Source organism: Aotus nancymaae, unplaced genomic scaffold (assembly GCF_030222135.1).
Source record: "Aotus nancymaae isolate 86718 unplaced genomic scaffold, 86718_ANA_hifiasm-v0.15.2.pri h1tg000011l, whole genome shotgun sequence".
Lineage (NCBI taxonomy): Eukaryota > Metazoa > Chordata > Mammalia > Primates > Aotidae > Aotus > Aotus nancymaae.
In genome coordinates this window covers 34255255-34276303 of record NW_026988422.1, presented here as the reverse complement: position 1 = coordinate 34276303, position 21049 = coordinate 34255255, and the positions used below count along the sequence as shown (strand labels likewise).

The 21049-nt window shown below is 42.6% G+C and overlaps 1 protein-coding gene across 2 annotated transcripts in view; it reads left to right on the top strand.

The window, feature by feature from the left end:
- The window catches only part of RYR3 (ryanodine receptor 3), a 563010-nt gene that overhangs the window by 522372 nt on the left and 19589 nt on the right, over window positions 1–21049 (top strand). For both annotated transcript variants that reach the window (XM_064374821.1, XM_064374822.1), the window contains exons 81-92: window positions 813–886; window positions 1446–1463; window positions 1867–1947; window positions 2386–2474; window positions 6400–6528; window positions 10061–10165; window positions 12284–12365; window positions 13009–14336; window positions 16554–16612; window positions 17608–17779; window positions 18920–19006; window positions 20518–20718. In XM_064374821.1, the coding sequence (XP_064230891.1) occupies window positions 813–886; window positions 1446–1463; window positions 1867–1947; window positions 2386–2474; window positions 6400–6528; window positions 10061–10165; window positions 12284–12365; window positions 13009–14336; window positions 16554–16612; window positions 17608–17779; window positions 18920–19006; window positions 20518–20718 (2425 nt within the window). The remainder of the gene's footprint in view (window positions 1–812; window positions 887–1445; window positions 1464–1866; window positions 1948–2385; window positions 2475–6399; window positions 6529–10060; window positions 10166–12283; window positions 12366–13008; window positions 14337–16553; window positions 16613–17607; window positions 17780–18919; window positions 19007–20517; window positions 20719–21049) is intronic.

Genomic DNA, 21049 nt, shown 5'->3' with positions numbered 1-21049 from the left:
TGCAGAGTCTGAATGGACTTAGCCTTAAGCTTTCCTAAGAGCTACATTCTTTGAAACCTTTCAGATTGAGGGAATAAGGTAGACTCTGTTAGTAAAATGGAATGTGCCCTACTTAGAAATAACATGATTATATAGTGGTCTCATTGCCAAGCTTTGTGGTTGCACTACGGCTTCCTGGCTAAGTAAAATTTGGCAGTGGCTGTGACTGGGAGGGTTGGGGGAGTAGGGACAAAAATGAAGGCCAACTTGTAAGTTCAGGAACACCTGGAGACACCATTGCCGATGGAAAGCTGAACTTCAGCTTCTGTAGGCTCTTGAATGATGTAGAATCATAAAAAGGTGTGGCCCTTTGAAATCTGGAAGTTTGTAGCTCATCCTAAGCTCTGGAAACCACAGTTCCATGTGATTCTCAGAGAAAGTAGATAAAGGTGGGAGGTGAACATTAATCAGTGCAGTTTAAGTAAACTTTCTCTGAAGAAATCTCAAAAACAGATTATTCCTTCTTTATTAGGAAAAGCTTTCTAAATCTTCATAAAAAAAAGAATCAAACTGGACAGACAATGAGAGTCACCACAAGTGCGTGTGACCCCTCTCCCTATATGTAACAAAGTCTGTGAGCTACAGGCACCTAAGACAGCACTGCTTGGCACAAAGCCAAGGAATCATTAGACTTTCAACCACCCTGGAATGTGTTAGTTTATTTATGATAAGACAGGGGCAGGATATTCGTAGTCAGTAGATACATTAACTTAAGAAGTCTGCTTTCCCAGTGTGTGTAGCCCTGAACCTTGTTTCTTTCTGTCTATTAAAAGTGTCCTTGATTTGAATGCATTTGAGAGGCAGAATAAAGCTGAAGGCCTGGGGATGGTGACTGAAGAAGGAACACGTAAGTGACTAGTGAATGTGAAGGCCATTCTCTTCCTGATTAAAATCTTTTTTTTTTTTTTTGATAGAGTTTCATTCTTGTTGTTCAGGCTGGAGTGCAGTGGCATGATCTCAGCTCACTGAACCTCCACCTCCCAGGTTCAAGTGATTCTCCTGCCTCAGCTTCCCAAGTAGCTGGGATTATAGGCACCCACCACCATACCTGGCTAATTTTTTGTGTTTTTAGTAGAGACGGCGTTTCATCATGTTGGCCAGGCTGGTCTCAAACTCCTCACCTCTGTGACCCACCCGCCTCGGCCTCCCAAGGTGCTGGGATTACAGGTGTGAGCCACCACACCCAGCCATTTAAAATCTTAATTACCTATTTCTGGTCGGAGCGCAGGTCTTTGCTTACTAAGCAAGGACTTGCTCTGTTTCAGCAAAACGTTTCCATCAGTAGCTTTAGTAAAGCTATCATCTAGGATGGATGTGTTCACCTAGCCAGTTTTAACTAAAGACAGTTTATCATGATGTTTACAGTTTTCTTACTTTGTATTCTTCTGTTTTTCTCTCATTACCAGTCATTGTTCGTGAACGTGGTAAGTTTGAGTTTCTGGCCTGAGTTTCTACCATGTGTGTGAATCCTAGGAGATCTCATTTAATTGCCTCAGCACAGAAACATTTTAGGCTTGGTGGTTGCATGTTGAGTTGAACTCAGCAGTTTGGTGCTTAATTAAAGAAGTGCCTTCCATCTGTAAAGCATGGTTTACAGACCGTGAACCACTTAGTCTCTTTATCTGAGTTGTCTTCATTACAAATGCATTTGCTGGGCATTGTGCTCTGCAGCCTCAGCTCAGTTTAATTCAGCTTTTCACCATTCCTCAAAGTTCCTTTTCCAAACCATTCTGACATAACTCCTTTATCATCCGCGTAGTCATTTGCATTAGAAAGTATTCTCTGTTGAGAAGCCAAACATGCTCATCAACATTTTATGTTTTCAAGGTGAAAAAGTACTCCAGAATGACGAGTTCACGCGTGATCTCTTTAGATTCCTACAGTTACTTTGTGAGGGACATAATAGTGGTGAGTGGAACTGATTGATCTGCCAAGGAAACACAGCATTCAGGTGCAAAATTATAATTCAGTTCAGTATGCCCTATTTGATGCAACCAGTTGTTAACTCAGGGACATTAGTTAATGCATTCCTCAATAAGAAACTGTAAATATGGCTAGTGATATTTAGTGCCACCAAGGTTAAGCTGCTTCCAGAATCTTCAGATGAGAAATCTTGATACCCAGTCTTTTCCATGTAGCGCATTCAGTCCAGTTTCTGCTGTTGGCGGGTTGGGGGTTGCTCAGAGCAGAGCACGTGCTCTGATCTGCAAGATCTGCCAGGACCCAAGCCTGGTATACTTGTAAGCCTTTTCACATAGAATGCCTTGTCTGAGCTCAGCTGAGAGGGCATGCCTGGCTCCTTCAGCGTGACGAGGACAAGCTCTGACCCAGCACTGGTGCTCTCAGACTTTCAGAACTTCCTGCGGACTCAGATGGGCAACACCACCACCGTAAATGTCATCATCAGCACTGTGGACTACCTTCTGCGTCTGCAGGTGAGTCGGAGGGCCTTGGACAATGGTACCTCTCACCTTTGCTTCCAAACGATAAACACAGTTACCCAGTGTCAGGAACAGCCCAGGGATACAGTCAAGCCCCTATAAGGAAGGCATCGTAATCTATATCCACAGATGCATGGGAAGTCCAGTGCCCAAAGAGTACATTGAAGTCAGAAGTGGGAGGAGTGGTTAAACCCCAGATCATCTGTTATAAAATGCTGGTTTACTTTAGTTTTGTCAGTGAAAACCTAACTGTGGTGCTATAAAACAACCAAGAGCTCTAAAACAACCTGTGAATGAGAACAGATTTCACTAGAATAAAAGACTTACACAAGATGGTAGGAATAAGGTTACTTTACCAATTCATGTTGAGAATTCAGATGGTTTGTTTCAAGGAAGTCCAAATTGTATTGAGAAAATCTACACAAACATATTAATAAAAAGGGATTTTTTTTTCTCTTTGCTGATTCCTCATCCTGGTTCTGCCACTTACTTGTTTGTAATCTAGAGCAATCTATTTAACGTTCCTGTGTTCCAGATTTTTCGTCAGTAAAAAGGGTAGGACCATGCCATAGACTGTGGTAAAGATTGAGAGGTTTAAGACAGGCGTACCTCATTTTACTGCAGTTGACTTTATTGTGCTTCGCAGAGGCTGTGTTTTCCAAATCGAAGGTTTGTGGTAACCCTGCATCAAGCAAGTCTATCTGCGCCATTTTTCCAGCAGCATGTACTCACTTCATGTCTCTGTCACATTTTGATAATTCTCACAATATTTCAAACTTTTCACTATTATATCTGTTATGGTGATCTGGGATCAGTGTGATCTTCAGTGTTACTAGTGTAATTATTTTGGGTGCCATGAACTATGCCCATAAGACAGCAAACTTAATCAATGTTGCGTGTGTTGTGACCACTCCACCAACTGTTCCTCCATCTCCCTCCTTCTCCTCAGGCCTTCCTATTCCCTGAGACATAACAATATTGAAATTAGGTCAGTTAATAACCCTACAATGGCCTTTAAGTGTTCAAGTGAAAGGAACAGTCACACATCGCTCACTTTAAATCAGAAGCTAGAAATGACTAAGCTTAGTAAGGAAGGTATGCTGAAAGCTAAGACAGACCAAAAGCTAGGCCCCTTGCACTAAACAGCCAAGATATGCAAAGGAAAAGTTACTGAAGGACATTAAAAGGGCTGCTTCAGTGAACACATGAATGATAAGAAAGCAAAACACCCAGCTGAGCACAGTGGCTTACACCTGTAATCCCAGCACTTTGGGAGGCTGAGGTGGGCACATCACGAGGTCAGGAGTTTGAGACCAGCCTGGCCAATATGGCAAAACCCTGTCTTTACAAAAAAAAAATTAGCCGGGCACGGTGGCGGGCACCTGTAATCCCAGCTACTCGGGAGGCTGAGGCAGGAGAATCGCTTGAACCCAGGAGGTAGAGGTTTCAGTGAGCCAACATCGTGCTGTTGCACTCCAGCCTGGGCAACAACTGCGACAGAGACGGTTTGAGTGGTCTGGATAGAAGGCGAAACCAGCTACAGCATTCTTGTAGGCCAAAATCTAATCTTTAGCAAGGCCCTAACTCTCTTCAATTCTACGAAGGCTGAGAGATGTGAGGAAGTTGCATAAGAACAAGTTGAAGCTAGCAAAGTTTGGCTCACGTGGTTTAGGGAAAGAAGTTATGTGCATAACAAAAGTGTAAGGTAAAGCAGCAAGTGCTGATGTAGAAGCTGCAGCAAGTTACGCAGAAGATCTATCTAGGATAATTGATGAAGGTGGCCACACTAAACAACAGATTTCCAGTGTAGATGAAACAGCCTTCTACTGGAAGAAGATACCTGCTAGGACTCTCATAGTTAGAGAGAACAAGCCAATGCTTGCTTCAGAGCTTCAGAGGACAGGCTAACTTTCTTGTTAGGTGCAGTCCAGCTGGGAGCTTTAAGTTGAAGCCACTGCTCGTTTACCTTCCCAAAAATCCTAGTGTCCTCAAGAATTATGGTAAATCTAGTCTGCCCTTGCTCTATGTATAGAAAAACAAAGCTTGTATTGTCATCTGTTTACAGCATGGTTTACTGACTATTTTAAGCCCACCATTGACACCTACTGCTCAGAAAAAAAGATTCCTTTCAAAATATTACTGTTTGTTGACCATGTACCTGGTTACCCAAGAGCTCTGATGGAGATATTCAAGGAAATGAATCTTGTTTTCATGACTGCTAATACAACATTTATTCTGCAGCCCATGGATCAGGGAGTAATTTTGACTTGCAAGTCTTATTTTTTAAGAAATGCATTTTCTGGCTGGTACGGTGGCTCATGCCTATAATCCCAGCACTTTGGGAGGCTGAGGTGGGCAGATCACAAGGTCAGGAGTTTGAGACCAGCCTGGCCAACATGGTGAAACTTCGTCTCTACTAAAAATACAAAAATTAGCCGGGTTGCGGTGGCGGATGCCTATAATCACAGCTACTTGACAGGCTGAGGCAGGTGAATCACTTGAAAACCAGAAGGTGGAGGTTTCAGTGAGCCAAGATCACGCCGCTGCACTCCAGCCTCAGCGAAAGAGCGAAACTCCATCTCAAAAAACACACACACACAAAAGAAATGCATTTTCTAAGGCTATAACAGGTTGCCATAGTGATTCCTCTGATGATCTGGGGAAGGTAAGTTGAAACCTTCTGGAAAAAATTCAACATTGTAGATGTCATTAAAAACGTTGTGATTTGTGGGAGAAGGTCAAAATATCAACATTAACAGGACTTGAGGAAGTTGATTCCAACCCTTGTGGATGATTTGGAGGGGTTGAAGACTTCAGTGGGGGAAATAACTGCAGATGTCTTGGAAATAGCAAGAGAACTAGAATCAGTAGTGGAGCCTGAAGAACATGCACCTGAATTGCTGCGATCTCATGATCAAACTGACAAATGAAGAATTGCCTCTTATGGATGCACAAAGAAAGTGGCTTCTTGAGATGGAATCTTCCTGGTGAAGGTGCTCTAAACATTGTTGAATGCTAAAAAGGGATTTAGAATATTACATAAACTTAGTTGATAAAGAAGTGGCAGGGTTTGAGATTGACTCCAATTTTGAAAGAAGTTTTGTGGGTAAAATGCTATCAAACAGTATAGGCTACAGATAAATCTTTCATGAAAGGGAGTCCATTGATGCAGTAAACTTCATTGTCTTATTTTAAGAAATTGCCACAGCCACCTCAGCCTTCAGCAGCCACCACCCTGTTCAGTCAGTAGCCATCAACATCAAGGCAAGACCCTCCACCAGCAAAATAATGGTGGAACTTACAACTTGCTGAGAGTTCAGATGATTGCTAGCACTTGTTAGCAATAAAGTATTTTTTAATGATGGCAAGTACATTATTTTAAAGACATAATTCTATTGCACACTTAATAGACTATAGCATATTGTAAATATAACTTTTATGTACACTGAGAAATCCACATTTTGTCTGACTTTATTGTGATGTTCATTTTACTGTAGTTTATCTGTAATCAAACCTACACTGTCTCTGAATCTCTGATGCATGCCTGTATGTTTAATGTACTCAGAACAATGTCTGGCACTTACAATGTTAGCTATTATGTTGTTGCCGTTATTACAATTATTTGGATAACTACCATTATCTTCACATATTTCACATTGAATAAATTACCTATTTCATAGTCTCCCAGTTCCAGCTGAAGGCAGTCTTCTCTTCTATCTATTCTTTCCTCTGGAGGGATATTTGTGCTTGAAAGATTCTAGAAGTCAGGTATCTCTGTACTTCTTCACAGAGTCCCTGGCTCCTGTCAGAGCAAAGAGGTCGCAGAGATGCATGACTCTCATGTACTCTTCCTAAACACCAAGTTTGGCTTCACCAACTGAAGTCTGAGAAATACTAAGCTCTACTCATTTGTTTTTAGGAATCAATCAGTGATTTCTACTGGTATTATTCAGGGAAGGACATCATTGATGAATCTGGACAGCACAATTTTTCCAAAGCTCTGGCAGTCACCAAGCAGATTTTCAATTCTCTTACAGAATACATCCAGGTATGTGCTATAGAGTGCAAGCATGAGAACAAAGAGAATGTTGTTGACATGCCCATATTCTGTATTCCCTACAGAGTAGTTGGTTGAACACATCCAACCCGAATGCTAACAATATTTCTTTCTGTCTATCAATAGGAAGCAATAGTACCTGCATTCTATAGGAAGCCATAGTTTGGGGTCCCCCCACTGGACCTATTTACAGTGTTCACAGTTTACTTGCATTTATCTAGTTACATTTTGCTTTCCCTCCTAAAGTAAAAATTTTTCATGGAAAGAAAATGTCTTACTAAACTTAAAATTCTTTATATCTAGAACAGTGCCTGGCATATATCTGTTCAGTATGCATGGAGAGTGGAGTGGAGAAATGATTCATAGAAAGAAGGAATTAAGGGATAAATGATGTTATCTTGATAGAGATTAAAAACAGAATCGATGAGATCCTATTGACTTGTTAGAAATTAACTGTGGAGAAAGTAACTTCAGAAGCACACAAACTACGTGCAGTGGTGGTCAAATCTGCAAATGAACTTCACGTTAAATGTCTAGACCTTGCAGCAGTCTTTCTCTGTCCATAGTATTTTTTTATTCATTGTCTATGGTGGTCTAACTATTCTGGAAAAGGAGCAGAGGATGTATTCAGGCACAATTTGCTATAAAATTAGTAGGCATATCATTACCCTCTGTGATACAAGATTTTTTTGAAGCAGAAGTAACACTTCATTTCAGATTACCATAATCAGGAGACTCATGAATAGGGCTCTTATTCATTCATTCAACAAAATGCTTAGCTTGTACTCTGTGCTGTGGTTCATGAAAAGAAACACAATATATTGCCCCTACCCATAAAGAGCTTACAATGCAATTGAGAAAATACATATACATAAGAATAATTATTCAATTTAAGATGATCATATGGCCGGGCACAGTGGCTCATGCCTATAATTCTAGCACTTTGGAAGGCTGAGGCAGGCAGATTGTCCAAGCTCAGAAGTTGGAGACCAGCCTGGGAAACATGGTAAAACCCTGTCTCTACTAAAATACAAAAAATTCACCCAACATGTTGGCATGCGCCTGTAGTCCCAGCTACTCGGGAGGCTGAGGCAGGAGAATCGCTTGAATCCAGAAGGTGGAGGTTGCAGTGAGCTGAGATCATGCCACTGTACTCCAGCCTGGGCAGCAGAGCGAGACTCTATCTCAAAAGAGAAAAAAGAAAAAATGATCATACATGTTCATACATACTGTGCTTAAGAACCACATACGTAGCCAGGCACGGTGGCTCACGCCTGTAATCCCAGCACTTTGGGAAGCTAAGGTGGGTCAATCACCTGGGTCAGGAGTTTGAGATCAGCCAGGCCAACATTGTGAAACCGCACATCTCCTAAAAGTACAAAAATTAGCTGGGCGTGGTGGTAGGCACCTGTAATTCCAGCTACTGGGGAGGCTGAGGCAGGAGAATCGCTGGAACCTGGGAGGCAGAGGTTGCTGTGAGCCAAGATCACACCACTGCACCTGGGAGGTGGAGGTTGCAGTGAGCTGAGATAGTGCCATTGCACTCCAGCCTAGACAGCAAGAGTGAGACTTGGTCTCAAAAAAAAAAAAAAAAAAAAAAAAAAAAAGGGCCCTGAGTCTCCATTGGACCACACATAGGCTATGGATAGATACAGAGGAGGAAGTATATTCTGTGTCAGTGACTTGGAAAAGTTAGAGATAGGATTGTGCATGGCTTTATGAGAAATAATGTCAGCAATTATGCCAGTCTTCCTGAAACAGAAGAGATAGGTAAGGAAAGAAATGGAGAATGTTTTTTTACCTTTTCCTGTACACCTTCATTTCTTTCCTAAAGAATATTTTATATTCCAAGAATCTAAGAGTTTTTAGTGGCTTTTTCTTTTTTTTACAGGTAATATGACTGAGCCAAAACTTGTTCTGTGAAAAACATTAAATTCTCATCAAATAAAGATTCATGTAATGCACCAACTGGCAAAATCAGATCATATTTGCTCATTAAAAGAAACACAAAGTTAACACTGTCAACTTGAAAGGGAGGCTTTTGAGGGGAGATATATCCTTGTCACTCAAGCATTATAAGGACATGAGGAGATAAACCTAAGAAGTTACTGATCTGAAGTTTCACAGAATGCAGTGTACCTAAGGAGATCATTGAATATATATGATAAGCATCTGATTTGATCTCTGCAAAAGCCATCCTTATCTTCAGAACTTCCCATGGAGCACTAACCCAAGAGTAAAGGAGAAGTTCATTTTTGGTGAATATGAGTTTCTTTCAGCAACCAGCTTTGTTTCAAAAAGAATCTAATGGTTTCTAGGGATCAGACACTGAATGTATATAAACAGTGATTTTTAACAAACCTTTGTGATTTGGGAATGCAGACAGTATTTCTCCTGCTCACCTTTTAAACCTTGGGTATCCTGCCAAGAATTTTCCAGAAATTAAGGTAATATCTGTGCTCCTTTTAAAACTTTCTTATTGAGCAATTTGGAGATTGGTTAAAGGGTAGAAAAAAAAAACTAGACTGTAAAGAAAAAATAAGACATGTTGACTCAATAATGATCTTCGAAAATGGTGGGATTATTGACTGAGCACAGTGGCTCGTGCCTATAATCCCAGCACTTTAGGAGGCTAAGGTGGGTGAATCACTTGAGGCCAGGAATTCGAGACCAGCCTGGCCAACATGGCAAAACCCTGTCTCTACTAAAAATACAAAAAAATAAGCCAGGCATGGTGGCACACGCCTGTAATCTCAGCTACTTGAGTGGCTGAGGCACGAGAATCGTTTGAACCCAGTAGGCAGAGGTTGCAGTGAGCCGAGATCGCACCTCTGCACTCCAGCCTGGGTGACAGAGTGAGACTGTCTTAAACACACATGTGCGCGCGCACACACACATACAGAGTAAGATTAACATGAAAATGCAAACTAAGTTATTCCTCTACATTTGACTTTCAGAAAAGATGGTTAGAGATTCTCTTATATCTGATTTTAGGTTAATAAGAGAAAACTAAAAGTGGTTGAATGCTAGGATTATTACACAGATTTTTTTTTAAACTAGATAGCTGTGTAGTTATCAGCATGTGAAACTTTGGCTGGAACAATAGGTAAGTGAGGGCCTGGCTTTTCACACTGTGCTTTGCAGCACCCTTGAGTTCCTCCAAAGGCCTCTGAGGCCAAGGTGAGGCTGGGAGCTTGCCCTTCAGCCCTGTGTCAACCACAGTATCTCACAGTTTTAAATATTGTTCTCCAGTATAAACTTTTATTTTAAGAACTCATTCTGAGGCTAAAAGAAAGTCTCTAAAAATCTCTGGACTGTGAAATCCCTGGTGGTTTTTCCTAGACATGGTATCCTACAATCAGGAAAAAGAAAAAAGTAATATCCTAGGAAAATACTGAACTATGAAATATGTGACTTTTGGAAAGTCTATCTGCTCATATAAGTAGGTATCAGGTGCCCTTACTAGACAGGTTTCAGAGTAACTGTGATGTTGAAGTGACATGGAATGTCTTCTTCCCCATAGGGCCCTTGCATTGGTAACCAGCAGAGCCTGGCTCACAGCAGGCTGTGGGACGCAGTGGTTGGCTTCCTCCATGTCTTTGCTAATATGCAGATGAAACTCTCTCAGGTACTGTGGCCCATTCCCTGCACGTATCATTGGTGTGAAATGCTAAGTCAGTCCTCACTCCTTAGTGTTCCCATTGTGATGTGGCTGCTTGATCAAAGGCTGGACAAGCCACACATAGTAGATCTCATTTTTTAAAACTGAGGGCCAAAATGGGAGACAGAAATAAATGCCTCCAGGGGGGTCCCAGACAGGCTTTTGCATGAACGCAGCTTCCTTCTTTGCGTCTCACCAACCTACCCTTTTTATTATTGCCTCGATGTTTGCTTTCTATGGTGCTCATCCTTTCTGCTTCCTTGTCACTGTTCTGTCAACTTATAAACACTCCCTACCAGCCCCATCCTATCTGTCCCATGTTGCATGTCTCTGAAAGCCATATCCCCCTTCTCTCTCACCCCTGCTTCCTTCCTCCCTTTTTCAGCCTCTCCTTCTCACTCCCCATCTCTCTGGCAAGATGAATCAGAACCGCTCAGAGCATTTATTATGAACAAATAAATGTAGCATATGTAGCAGTTTATTGCCTCTCTCCATGGCAACACATGAAGGAGATCTTCAGGAGGTATTTCAGGCTGATTAGAGTAACATTTGCAGCTTTAACTTAAATAATGTGTATCTAAAATGTTCAAGACTATCACATCTGCCTCCTCTCTTCTGGAATGTGCTATTTAACCCTTTCATTTTTCCCCTTTTGACTCTGGCCTTATGGGAGGAGAGAGTTCCTGGGAGGGCTGCCAATTTGACAGTAAGATGTCCATTTATATGTCAGCTGGGCAGTGTGGTGTAGAGTCTCTGAGATGAAAGCCCTAGTCCTGCCACTTCCTCACCGGTGACTTTTTGAAAGCCATTTTCCCTTTCTGGTTTTTGGTTTCATCTTCTCTAAAATACTCAGTTAGAATAGATGATCTCTGAGGTATTTTCCCTGCTCTGATATTTTATACTTCTGTGATATTTTGTACATAGCTTATGATACACACCACAAGTGATGACGATTCCTCTGAAACTTGAAGAGCTAGGCAAAGAGCTATGGTTGGGTTTTTGTTTTTTCCTTTTTTTTCTTTTTCTTTCTTTTTCTTTTTTTTTTTTTTTTTGAGGGGGAGTCTGTAAAAGGTATGTGACCCAGGATACATTTTTAATTGAATCCCCAGATTGCCCACCTCAGATCTTCCAAGAATTGTTTCCTGGCCGGGCGCAGTGGCTCACACCTGTAATCCCAGCACTTTGGGAGACCAAGGCGGGAGGACCAGGGGGTCAGGAGTTCAAGACTAGCCTGGCCAACATGGTGAAAACCCGTCTCTACTGAAAATACAAAAATTAGCTGGGCATAGTGATGTGTGCCTGTAATCCCAGCTACTTGGGAGGCTGAGGCTGAGGCAGGAGAATTGCTTGAACCAGGACCTGGAAGGCAGAGGTTGGCAGTGAGCCAAGGTTGTGCCACTGCACTCCAGCCTGGGCTACAGAGCAAGACTGTGTAGCCCAGGCCTCACAAAAAGAAAAAAAGAAGAATTGTTTCCTATTGTGACATAGGGTATAAAGCATGGAGTTAGTTTAGCAATGCTCTTCCTGCATTGCTGAAATTAAAACCAAACAGACTAGTATCTTAAACCATCGAGAAGAATAGCCTCCATTTTATACCATTTAAAGGGACAAGTGGCACCCAGATCACCACCAACTAGAATTAGGTGACTCTAATCCAGAAGGAAAGGAGAACCCATTTGGTGATTAAAAACTTGATACCTTTACCAGATGCCTAGTATTCCCATAAAGCTCACTGGTAATTCTCCATTGTAGAAAATGGCAACATAAACTACTAGAGATACCTGAAGGCTCTTTGGTGCATTAGGTTGTTCAGTAGTTTTGGACAACACTTGGTCTATCTGCCACATTGTACTAATAAAAGGAAAAATGTAAAGGAGCTTTGTTGGATGAGTCCTGCTACAGTGAGTCTCCCGGTGCTGCAAACAGTGGACGATAAGGCATCCTCATTCAGAATGAGAAGGAAGCTCTTCCCTGACACTGATGCAGCCTGCACCTAACCTTTCCAGAGCAGGCTCTTCTTGCTCACTGCCCTGTACTTTACTGAGGGATCAGATAGCTCAGGGGTATCTCCTGTTTCTGTTCTAGGATTCCAGTCAGATCGAGCTGCTGAAGGAACTCTTGGATCTCCTTCAGGACATGGTGGTGATGCTTCTGTCCCTCCTGGAAGGTTGGGCTGTTTGGTATAACTAGGCCTTCACACAACTGTAATTGGTCTGAGCACTAACCTTACTGATCATGCAGATTATCCTTCTGGCAGGTCACTGATACCATATGACATTGGTCAGAAAGCCAAATTTTCAGAAACAAAAAATGAAATGAGGGGCACCTGGTCTGATGGACGAAGCCTGAGATCAATTCATTTTATATCAATAGGAAAGCCAGAATGAACTGGGGAAAACCTCCAAGCTTTGCTCCTCCCTATCCTCTCCCTCTCCCCATTGCTTTTCAACACATCTGGCTGCCAGTGTGTATGCCAGCCATCTAGTTGGGCACCCTCCTAGGTCTAAGGGGATCAGAGGGACACCATGTATCCCTGCGTGTCCCCAATAATCTGATAACGAAACCACTTCCCAGGCCCCAGGCCACGTTAAAGGCAGTGGTGTGGCCACCTCCTTCTTCCCTTTGTTTCTTTCCCCCTTGGCTCCTAGTGGTGTAGTCTTTATGGCTTGCTGCTCCCTCCTACATCATCACGGTGAGAGAAGAGCTGACTAATTTGGCACAAAAGTCTTCTAAAAATAGCTACCTGACAAATTACATGATGGCTTGGGTTTATTTATATATTTGTATGTCTTTTTGAACCTGCCTCACAGGGAATGTGGTAAATGGCACCATTGGCAAGCAGATGGTTGACACACTGGTAGAATCATCTACCAATGTAGAAATGATCTTGAAATTCTTTGACATGTTCTTGAAACTTAAAGACTTAACCAGCTCAGACACCTTCAAAGAGTATGACCCAGATGGTAAAGGAATTATCTCCAAAAAAGAATTCCAGAAGGCCATGGAAGGGCAAAAACAGTACACACAGTCAGAGACTGACTTTCTCCTTTCGTGTGCAGAAGCTGATGAGAATGACATGTTTAATTACATTGATTTTGTAGACCGATTCCATGAGCCAGCCAAGGACATAGGGTTTAATGTGGCTGTGTTATTGACAAATCTTTCTGAACACATGCCAAACGATTCCCGCCTGAAGTGTCTGCTGGACCCAGCAGAAAGTGTGCTAAATTACTTCGAACCATACCTAGGACGTATCGAGATCATGGGTGGGGCCAAGAAAATTGAGCGTGTTTATTTTGAGATCAGTGAATCCAGTCGCACTCAGTGGGAGAAGCCCCAGGTGAAGGAATCTAAGCGACAGTTCATTTTTGATGTTGTCAACGAAGGTGGGGAGCAGGAAAAGATGGAGCTGTTTGTGAACTTCTGCGAGGACACCATCTTTGAAATGCAGTTAGCATCTCAGATCTCTGAATCTGATTCAGCTGACAGACCAGAAGAGGAGGAAGAAGATGAAGATTCTTCTTATGTGTTAGAAATTGCGGGTGAAGAGGAGGAAGATGGGTCTTTCGAGCCGGCCTCTGCATTTGCTATGGCCTGTGCCTCTGTGAAGAGGAATGTCGCCAACTTTCTGAAGAGAGCAACCCTGAAGAACCTCAGGAAGCAGTACAGGAACGTGAAAAAGATGACTGCGAAGGAGCTGGTGAAGGTGTTCTTCTCCTTTTTCTGGATGCTGTTTGTGGGGCTATTCCAGTTGTTCTTCACCATCCTGGGAGGAATCTTTCAGATCCTCTGGAGCACAGTGTTTGGAGGGGGCCTGGTAGAAGGGGCAAAGAACATCAGAGTGACCAAGATCCTGGGTGACATGCCTGACCCAACCCAATTTGGTATCCATGATGACACTATGGAGGCTGAGAGGGCAGAGGTGACGGAGCCAGGTATCACCGCTGAACTAGTACACTTCATAAAGGGTGAGAAGGGCGATGCAGATATCATGTCAGACCTCTTTGGACTCCACCCAAAGAAAGAGGGCAGCTTAAAGCATGGGCCTGAAGTGGGTTTGGGTGACCTCTTAGAACTTACTGGCAAGGATGAACCCCCTACGTTAGAGAGTACTGTACGGAAGAAGAGGAAAGCACAGGTAAGTGTCATTTGTTTCTTTCATCTTTCTTTATCCCAGAATAAGACTTGCCACCATATCTTGTGATCAGTACTGACACCATTCCCCAGGTGCCAATACTGTATTAGACAATAACTCTGGTATGACTATGCTGATCTTATAATTCCACTTCCGACATGTCTGCAGAAATTAAGACTTACATGGTCATCTCAGTGTCTAGTCATTGGTTGGTCTTCTAGTTTACATTGTAGAATCCAAACTTGATGGACTGTGATAGTTTGCCTCAGTCTTTTATTAGAAGGTTAGTTCTCGTGCTGTGCAGATTCATTCAGTGAACCAAAGGCATAGAAAACCAAGTATAACAACACGAGGCCTTCATTTTGAGACAGTGGTTTTTCAGGGTTTTAAAAGGTCAAAATGATACCTTAGGATTTGGCATAGCCTCTCCTTGAGTTTGATCATGCTTGGGACATTTTTATCCTTGTGATACACCCACTATTCAGTTAATATTTCATGTCAATCAACTAGATTAAGTGAACAAGATAGCGGGAATTCAGAGCCCCTTGACCATGGAAGGTTCTGGGTGTTCCCCTTTCTTGTAGTATCCAATTCACAGTGTCATTCTAGCATCAAGGAGAGTAAAGAAGTGTGAAAAGATCCAAGCCCAAAAACATTCATTCATTCATTCATTCCATTACTATTTATTGAAAAGTTTTGTGCACTTGTCACTAATTTAGGCTCTGGGAATATGGTGGTGGTGAATAAGAAACACACTGTCCCTACAGTTCAGTGGAGAAGAAAGGCATTGGACAGGTCAAGACAAGTATAAAGAATGCTAGGAAGGAGAAATGCCAGGTATCATACTTCTCTGTAGGAGAGAACTCTCACCTGGTTTGAACATTCAGGGAAGAAAACATCAGAATCAGCATTTCTACAATATTATTATGTTTTGCTCCCTGATGTAGCCCCAAAACCTAGAACACAGTTTGATACATAAGAAGGTCCCATTCCAGGACTGCTGTGTGCCAGGCTGTGTTCTAGGATATGGGAATACATAGGTTCAAAGCAGAAACCATGTTTTTGCTTTGATGGATCTTAACTTCTAGTGGGAAAAGACAACAAATAAGGTAATTATCATTTGTGCTGCATGTTAGAATGCATGAACATGTGGCCAGGAGCAGTGGCTTACACCTGTAATCCCAGAACTTTGGCAGGCTGAGGTGGGTGGATCACCGGAGGTCAGGACTTTGAGACCAGCCTGGCCAACATGGTGAAACCCCGTCTCTAGTAAAAGTAACAAAATTAGCCAGGTATGGTGGCAGGCACCTGTAGTCACAGCTACTCAGGAGGCTGAAGCAGGAGAATAGCTTGAATCCAGGAGGCAGAGGTTGCAGTGAGCCAAGATCGTGCCACTGTACTTCAGCCTGAGTATAAGAGCGAGACTCCATCTCAAAAAAAAGAAAAGAAAAAGAAAAGAATAAAAGAATACATGAACATGCAATGAGTTACAGAGTGAATGTAGGCCCATCAGAAAGAGGTTGAGGAGGCTTCTGAAAAGGTGTCATGTGAGTCAAGTCCTGACAGGTAGCAGGCTTATGAAAAGCCAGGGCAGTCATACTCCAGGCAGAGGATACTGCTAAGTATCCTCCAGAAAGTATGCCTGGAAGGATCAGGAATGTTACAGGAAGTCTGTATGTTTGGGTATAGGACACAAGTCAAATGATACAAGGTGGGGATGAAGAGAAACCCCAGGATCATGCAACACTCATAGGCTACGTTGAGGAGCTTGAATTTTATTCTAAGTGCAGTGATCCTCAGCCAGAGGGATTGGGATAGTGGCAAGAGGATTAAAGACAAAGCAAGAAGAAGCCTGTGAGATGGAAGCAGGTCAACTGAACTTGGTTTGATCTGTGCTCCATCTTTTTCCGACCCCACAGAGCAGGAGAACCACTGCCATGAGGCCCTCGTGATGTCCTAGCACAAGTTTCCTCTTTGAATTGAGTTAACCAAAGAAGGGTAGTTGAGTTTTCAAGTTTCAAATCTTTGTCTTGGCATCTCTTCAGAGTCACTTGATATATATAGCAGGATACTTATGTTCAGTGGTCCTGAGAGAAGCAGAAACATGAAAAGAAAAAGCTACTGAAATTTGTGACCAAGAAGCAAATGGCCAGGAAAATGTCTCATCATCATGACCTCGCTTCTTTGAGGAAAGCTTGACTGATTGTTATTGTTGTTTAGGCAGCAGAGATGAAAGCAGCAAATGAAGCAGAAGGAAAAGTGGAATCCGAGAAGGCAGAGTAAGTTCTTGGTAACATCAGCTACTCTTATTGCTATGGTAGATAGTTTTTAGGCCAGGCAGAGTGGCTCACACCTGTAATCCCAGCACTTTGAGAGGCTGAGGCTGGAGGATCACTTGAGCCTAGGACTTCAAAACTAGCCTGGGCAACGTAATGAGACTCCATCTCTATAAAAATATAAAAATTGCTGGGCATGGTGGTGCGCACCTGTAGTCCCAGCTACTTGGGAGGCTGAGGTGGGAGGACTGCTTGAGCCCAGGAGGTTGAGGCTACAGTGAGCCAAGATCACACCACTGCACTCCAAGCTGGGCAACAGAGCAAGACCCTGTCTTGAAAGAAAGAGAAAAAGAAAAAGAAAATAAAGATAGTTATTGACAGTATCTGATATTCTGTTGCTATAGTAAATGGAAAACTTGATTTCTATCAATGCAAGCAATTATTCTGCAAGCCCTGGGTATATTTCCTTTTACCCTAGCTATGTAGTAAATATATTATATTCATCTTGCTAAGTTTAAAATCCCACTAGGAGATCCGAGTTTCACTACCTGGCCAGATGACTTTGCAACTTCATATATTGATGATCACAATGATATATAATATTTATTAAATACCTTTTATTTGTCAGGCCTGTGCTAAGGTCTTCTATAGAGTATCTTATCAAATCTTGCCAGAAGTTTAGAAGAGTAGGTACTACTATTTAGAAAATAAAGGGTAACTTCAGAAGGGAAAAAAATGGTTAAGTCTAATTTCAGAAGAAGAGTATCAACTTATATATAGCTGATGTACACCAAGATCATGGCTCATCCAAGTGGCCACCATTCATTAAATATAAATTTAATGTCCAGCCACTGTGGGTTGATAAAGACCTGAAATGTCCACCCTCAAGGAATGATTCTACTTCCTGCCCCTCTCAACCCAAATTTCTCTTTAGTCTCCCATTTTGGGCCGGACCTCCCTCCCTCCTCCCCTGCTGAGTGGGTTTCCCATTTCTGCAGCATGGAAGATGGAGAGAAGGAAGACAAAGACAAAGAAGAGGAGCAAGCCGAGTACCTGTGGACAGAAGTGACAAAAAAGAAGAAGCGACGGCGTGGTCAGAAGGTTGAGAAGCCAGAAGCTTTCACGGCGAATTTCTTTAAAGGGCTGGAAGTCTATCAGACCAAGTTACTGGTAAGCGCTCCAGCCTTGGCCCTGTTCATGGTGTAGGCATTGGCCCAGGCAGATGGCAGAGAGGTGCTTCTGATTTGTTTCACTGTTTGATCAGTTACACTTCCTTCCCTTTCTCATTCCTAAACTTTCTTCCTCCCATGTGTCTACCTGTTCCTTTTCTGTTGGAGGAAAAGAAAAGGGGGAGAGCCTGGAAAGAACCACGGTCTTAAAACAGCTCTGCTATCAGCAAGGTGTCCTCTCTGACCTGCTTCCTTACCAGGAGAGCAGGAACACCTCTTTCTACCTGGTCTTTTATGTGTATTATGTGGGGACTTAGCTGATCCTGGTCCAAAAGTTCAGAAGTGATTTGATCATATGGGAATCAGAAAGAATGTTCCTCTTAGGTTATCTTCCCACACTAGTCCTCCAAACCTTGATTGTTCTATATGCAATCAAACCCTAGAACAGCTTGTAATATTCTTTCTCTGATACATTGCCCACTGAGGTACAGTGGCTGAAGACCAGGACCACACCTTCTCTAGTACCATTAGTGAGGGCTCCCCACAGAGAGATTGGAAACTTTACCCAGGTAGCTTCCACTCCAATCTTTCGATACTGATTTTTTTGGGGAAGATGGCAGTGAGAATGGGAATGTTGCTCCCACCACAGGAGAAGAAGAGGATCCTGGAACTGGAACTTGGAAAGGAATGAGGACTGAGGCCACATAATAGCTACATTCAGGGTAGGAGTTGCCAAGGGTCTTCTGCGAGCCGGGATCACTTATAGTTTCCTAATAGACTGCTTGCTGCGTGGTGTGATCATGAAAACACATACACACAGCACTTCAAGGCAAGGCTTGAGTCCTCTGCTGGTGGCGTGTTTACGCCTTTGGCTCCCTGAGCAATAAGCCAGAGCAGGATTCTTTATAGCAATTCTAAGCAATTTTTTTTTCAAATCAACATTTTGGTCCCATGTTCATGACATAACAGAGTCATGCCATGCCTGTGTTAAGAATGCCATGGTTGCCCTAGAAGAGCGGTCATCGAAGAGTAGGACTTGTCATGTGTGAACTTCTAACCAGAATTGACCTTCTATGTGAAAGTAGGAAGTTCTCTTTTCCTTGCAAAGCTCTTCTACTTCTGTCTGTCCTTTTCTTTGCAGCATTACCTGGCCAGGAATTTCTACAACCTGAGGTTCCTTGCTCTGTTTGTAGCCTTCGCTATCAACTTCATCCTGCTTTTTTATAAGGTGATACTTCATTCAGGGGTTAATTGCTAAATATACTGTATACTAACTATGATACATGTAGAAAAAGAATCATGACAGAATTTATAGTCTTAATTGTATCAAAAATTCTAATACATAAGCATATTTCTAAGACATTGGCTTCTAAAAGGAATACAATTCCTAGCAATGGAGAGACTAGTGACAAGGGAGCCAGTTAGGGGACTGTTTCTATAGTTCATGCTTACTTTAGTGGTTACTTAATCTAGTCTTCAAATACTTGGTGAGCATCTCCCATGAGCTGGACCCTATTTAGGAACTACAAGGTATTTCAAAATGAATAATAAATACAATTCTTTCTTCAAGGAATAGGTAACCAAGAGCCATTATAGTTGGCCTATTTATTAGAAGCATTTTAAAGGAAGAATTAACAGGATTTGGGAAGAGAAGGGACTGCTCAAGTTAAATGAGGGTTTTGAACATTGGCCAGTTGGTCCTGCATGCTGTAGGCACGTAATAATTGTTAGCACAATGAATTAATGAATGCTCCTGAATTCTCGGCATAGTCTTTAACTGGCTCTTCCATCTCTTGCCTCTTTTATCCACACCAACTTTCCAGTCAACAAACTAATGACCTTCTGTTGCGTATAGGAGAAAAATGGAAGTCTGTAGTCAAGAGAGACAAAGCTTGGTTTTAAACACATGGAGATTGAGGTGACTTCAGACAGCCATCCAAGTAGAGAAAGCCAGCAAGCAGTTAGAGCTACAGCACAAAAGCCTCAAAGATGTAGATTTGAGAGTCATCTGTGTAAGAATAGCAGCTGAAGCCATGAATGTAAATAGCATCTCAGAAAGAATGGAAAGTACTGAGTCTCCAGCTAGGTGGTGGTGTGGGGTTGGGGGAGCGGGCACACACATCACATCCGTGTGTGTGTTTGTGTCTTAGCCTCTTCTCAGGCCACAGCATGATCAGAGATTCCCTTCTGTGGCATAAGGATTAAAAGCATATGTAGTAGAAGTTTCCTAATTTTAATTGTTTTGCTTTTCAGGAGATAGGTTTTGTCTCTTTTTTTTATTTTTTATTTTTTTTGAGACAGAGTCTTGCTCTGTTGCCAGGCTGGTGTGCAGTGTTGCAATCTCTGCTCACTGCAACCTCCGTCTCCTGGGTTCAAGCAATTCTCCTGCCTCAGCCTCCTGAGTAGCTGGGACTACAGGCATGCGCCACCACACCCAGCTGATTTTTGTATTTTTTTTTTAGTAGAGACAGGGTTTCACCATGTTGGCCTGGATGGTCTCGATCTCTTGACCTCGTGATCCACCCGCCTCGGTTGTCTCCTTTTTAAAAGTTTGTTTGCAATTATTAGAGATACTTGGTGATTCCTAGTAATAAGTTACCTGAAAACCTCATTCATTCAGCAAGTACTGTTGAGTCACTACTATTTGTACAGCATCTGCTAACAATATAAAATATGTGGGGAGAGCACAATGGCTGAGGTTCTTTCTGATGTTTAATAAGCGAGTGTGTTTTGGGCCAGGTCACTGAAGAACCTTTAGAAGAAGAGACAGAGGATGTTGCAAACCTGTGGAATTCCTTTAATGATGAGGAAGAGGAAGAAGCGATGGTGTTCTTTGTCCTTCAGGAGAGCACTGGGTATATGGCACCAACGCTGCGGGCCCTGGCTGTCATCCACACCATCATCTCTCTAGTCTGTGTGGTGGGATACTACTGCCTGAAGGTGAGCTGCTTTCCACTCTGGATCTAATCTGACCCCTTGAGGAAGAAGTGTCCTTTTTGAGCCCAGCCAGCCCTTTGCCCTAAGACTCTGCTATTCGTAAAGGTCCTTGTAGGTACATGGAACAGCAGCAGCAGCGCATCACGTGGGAGCTGCATAGACCTGCAGAGTATCGGGCCTCACCCCTGGTCTTTTAACTCACAATCTACCACTGAGCATGATCACGGGGCAATTTGTACGCACTTTCAAGTTTTTGAAGCCTTGCGCTAGGAGTCCCATTTTGGGTACCTCTTGTTGAATTTCATAGAATGGGTCATCAGGCTAAGTCACATGG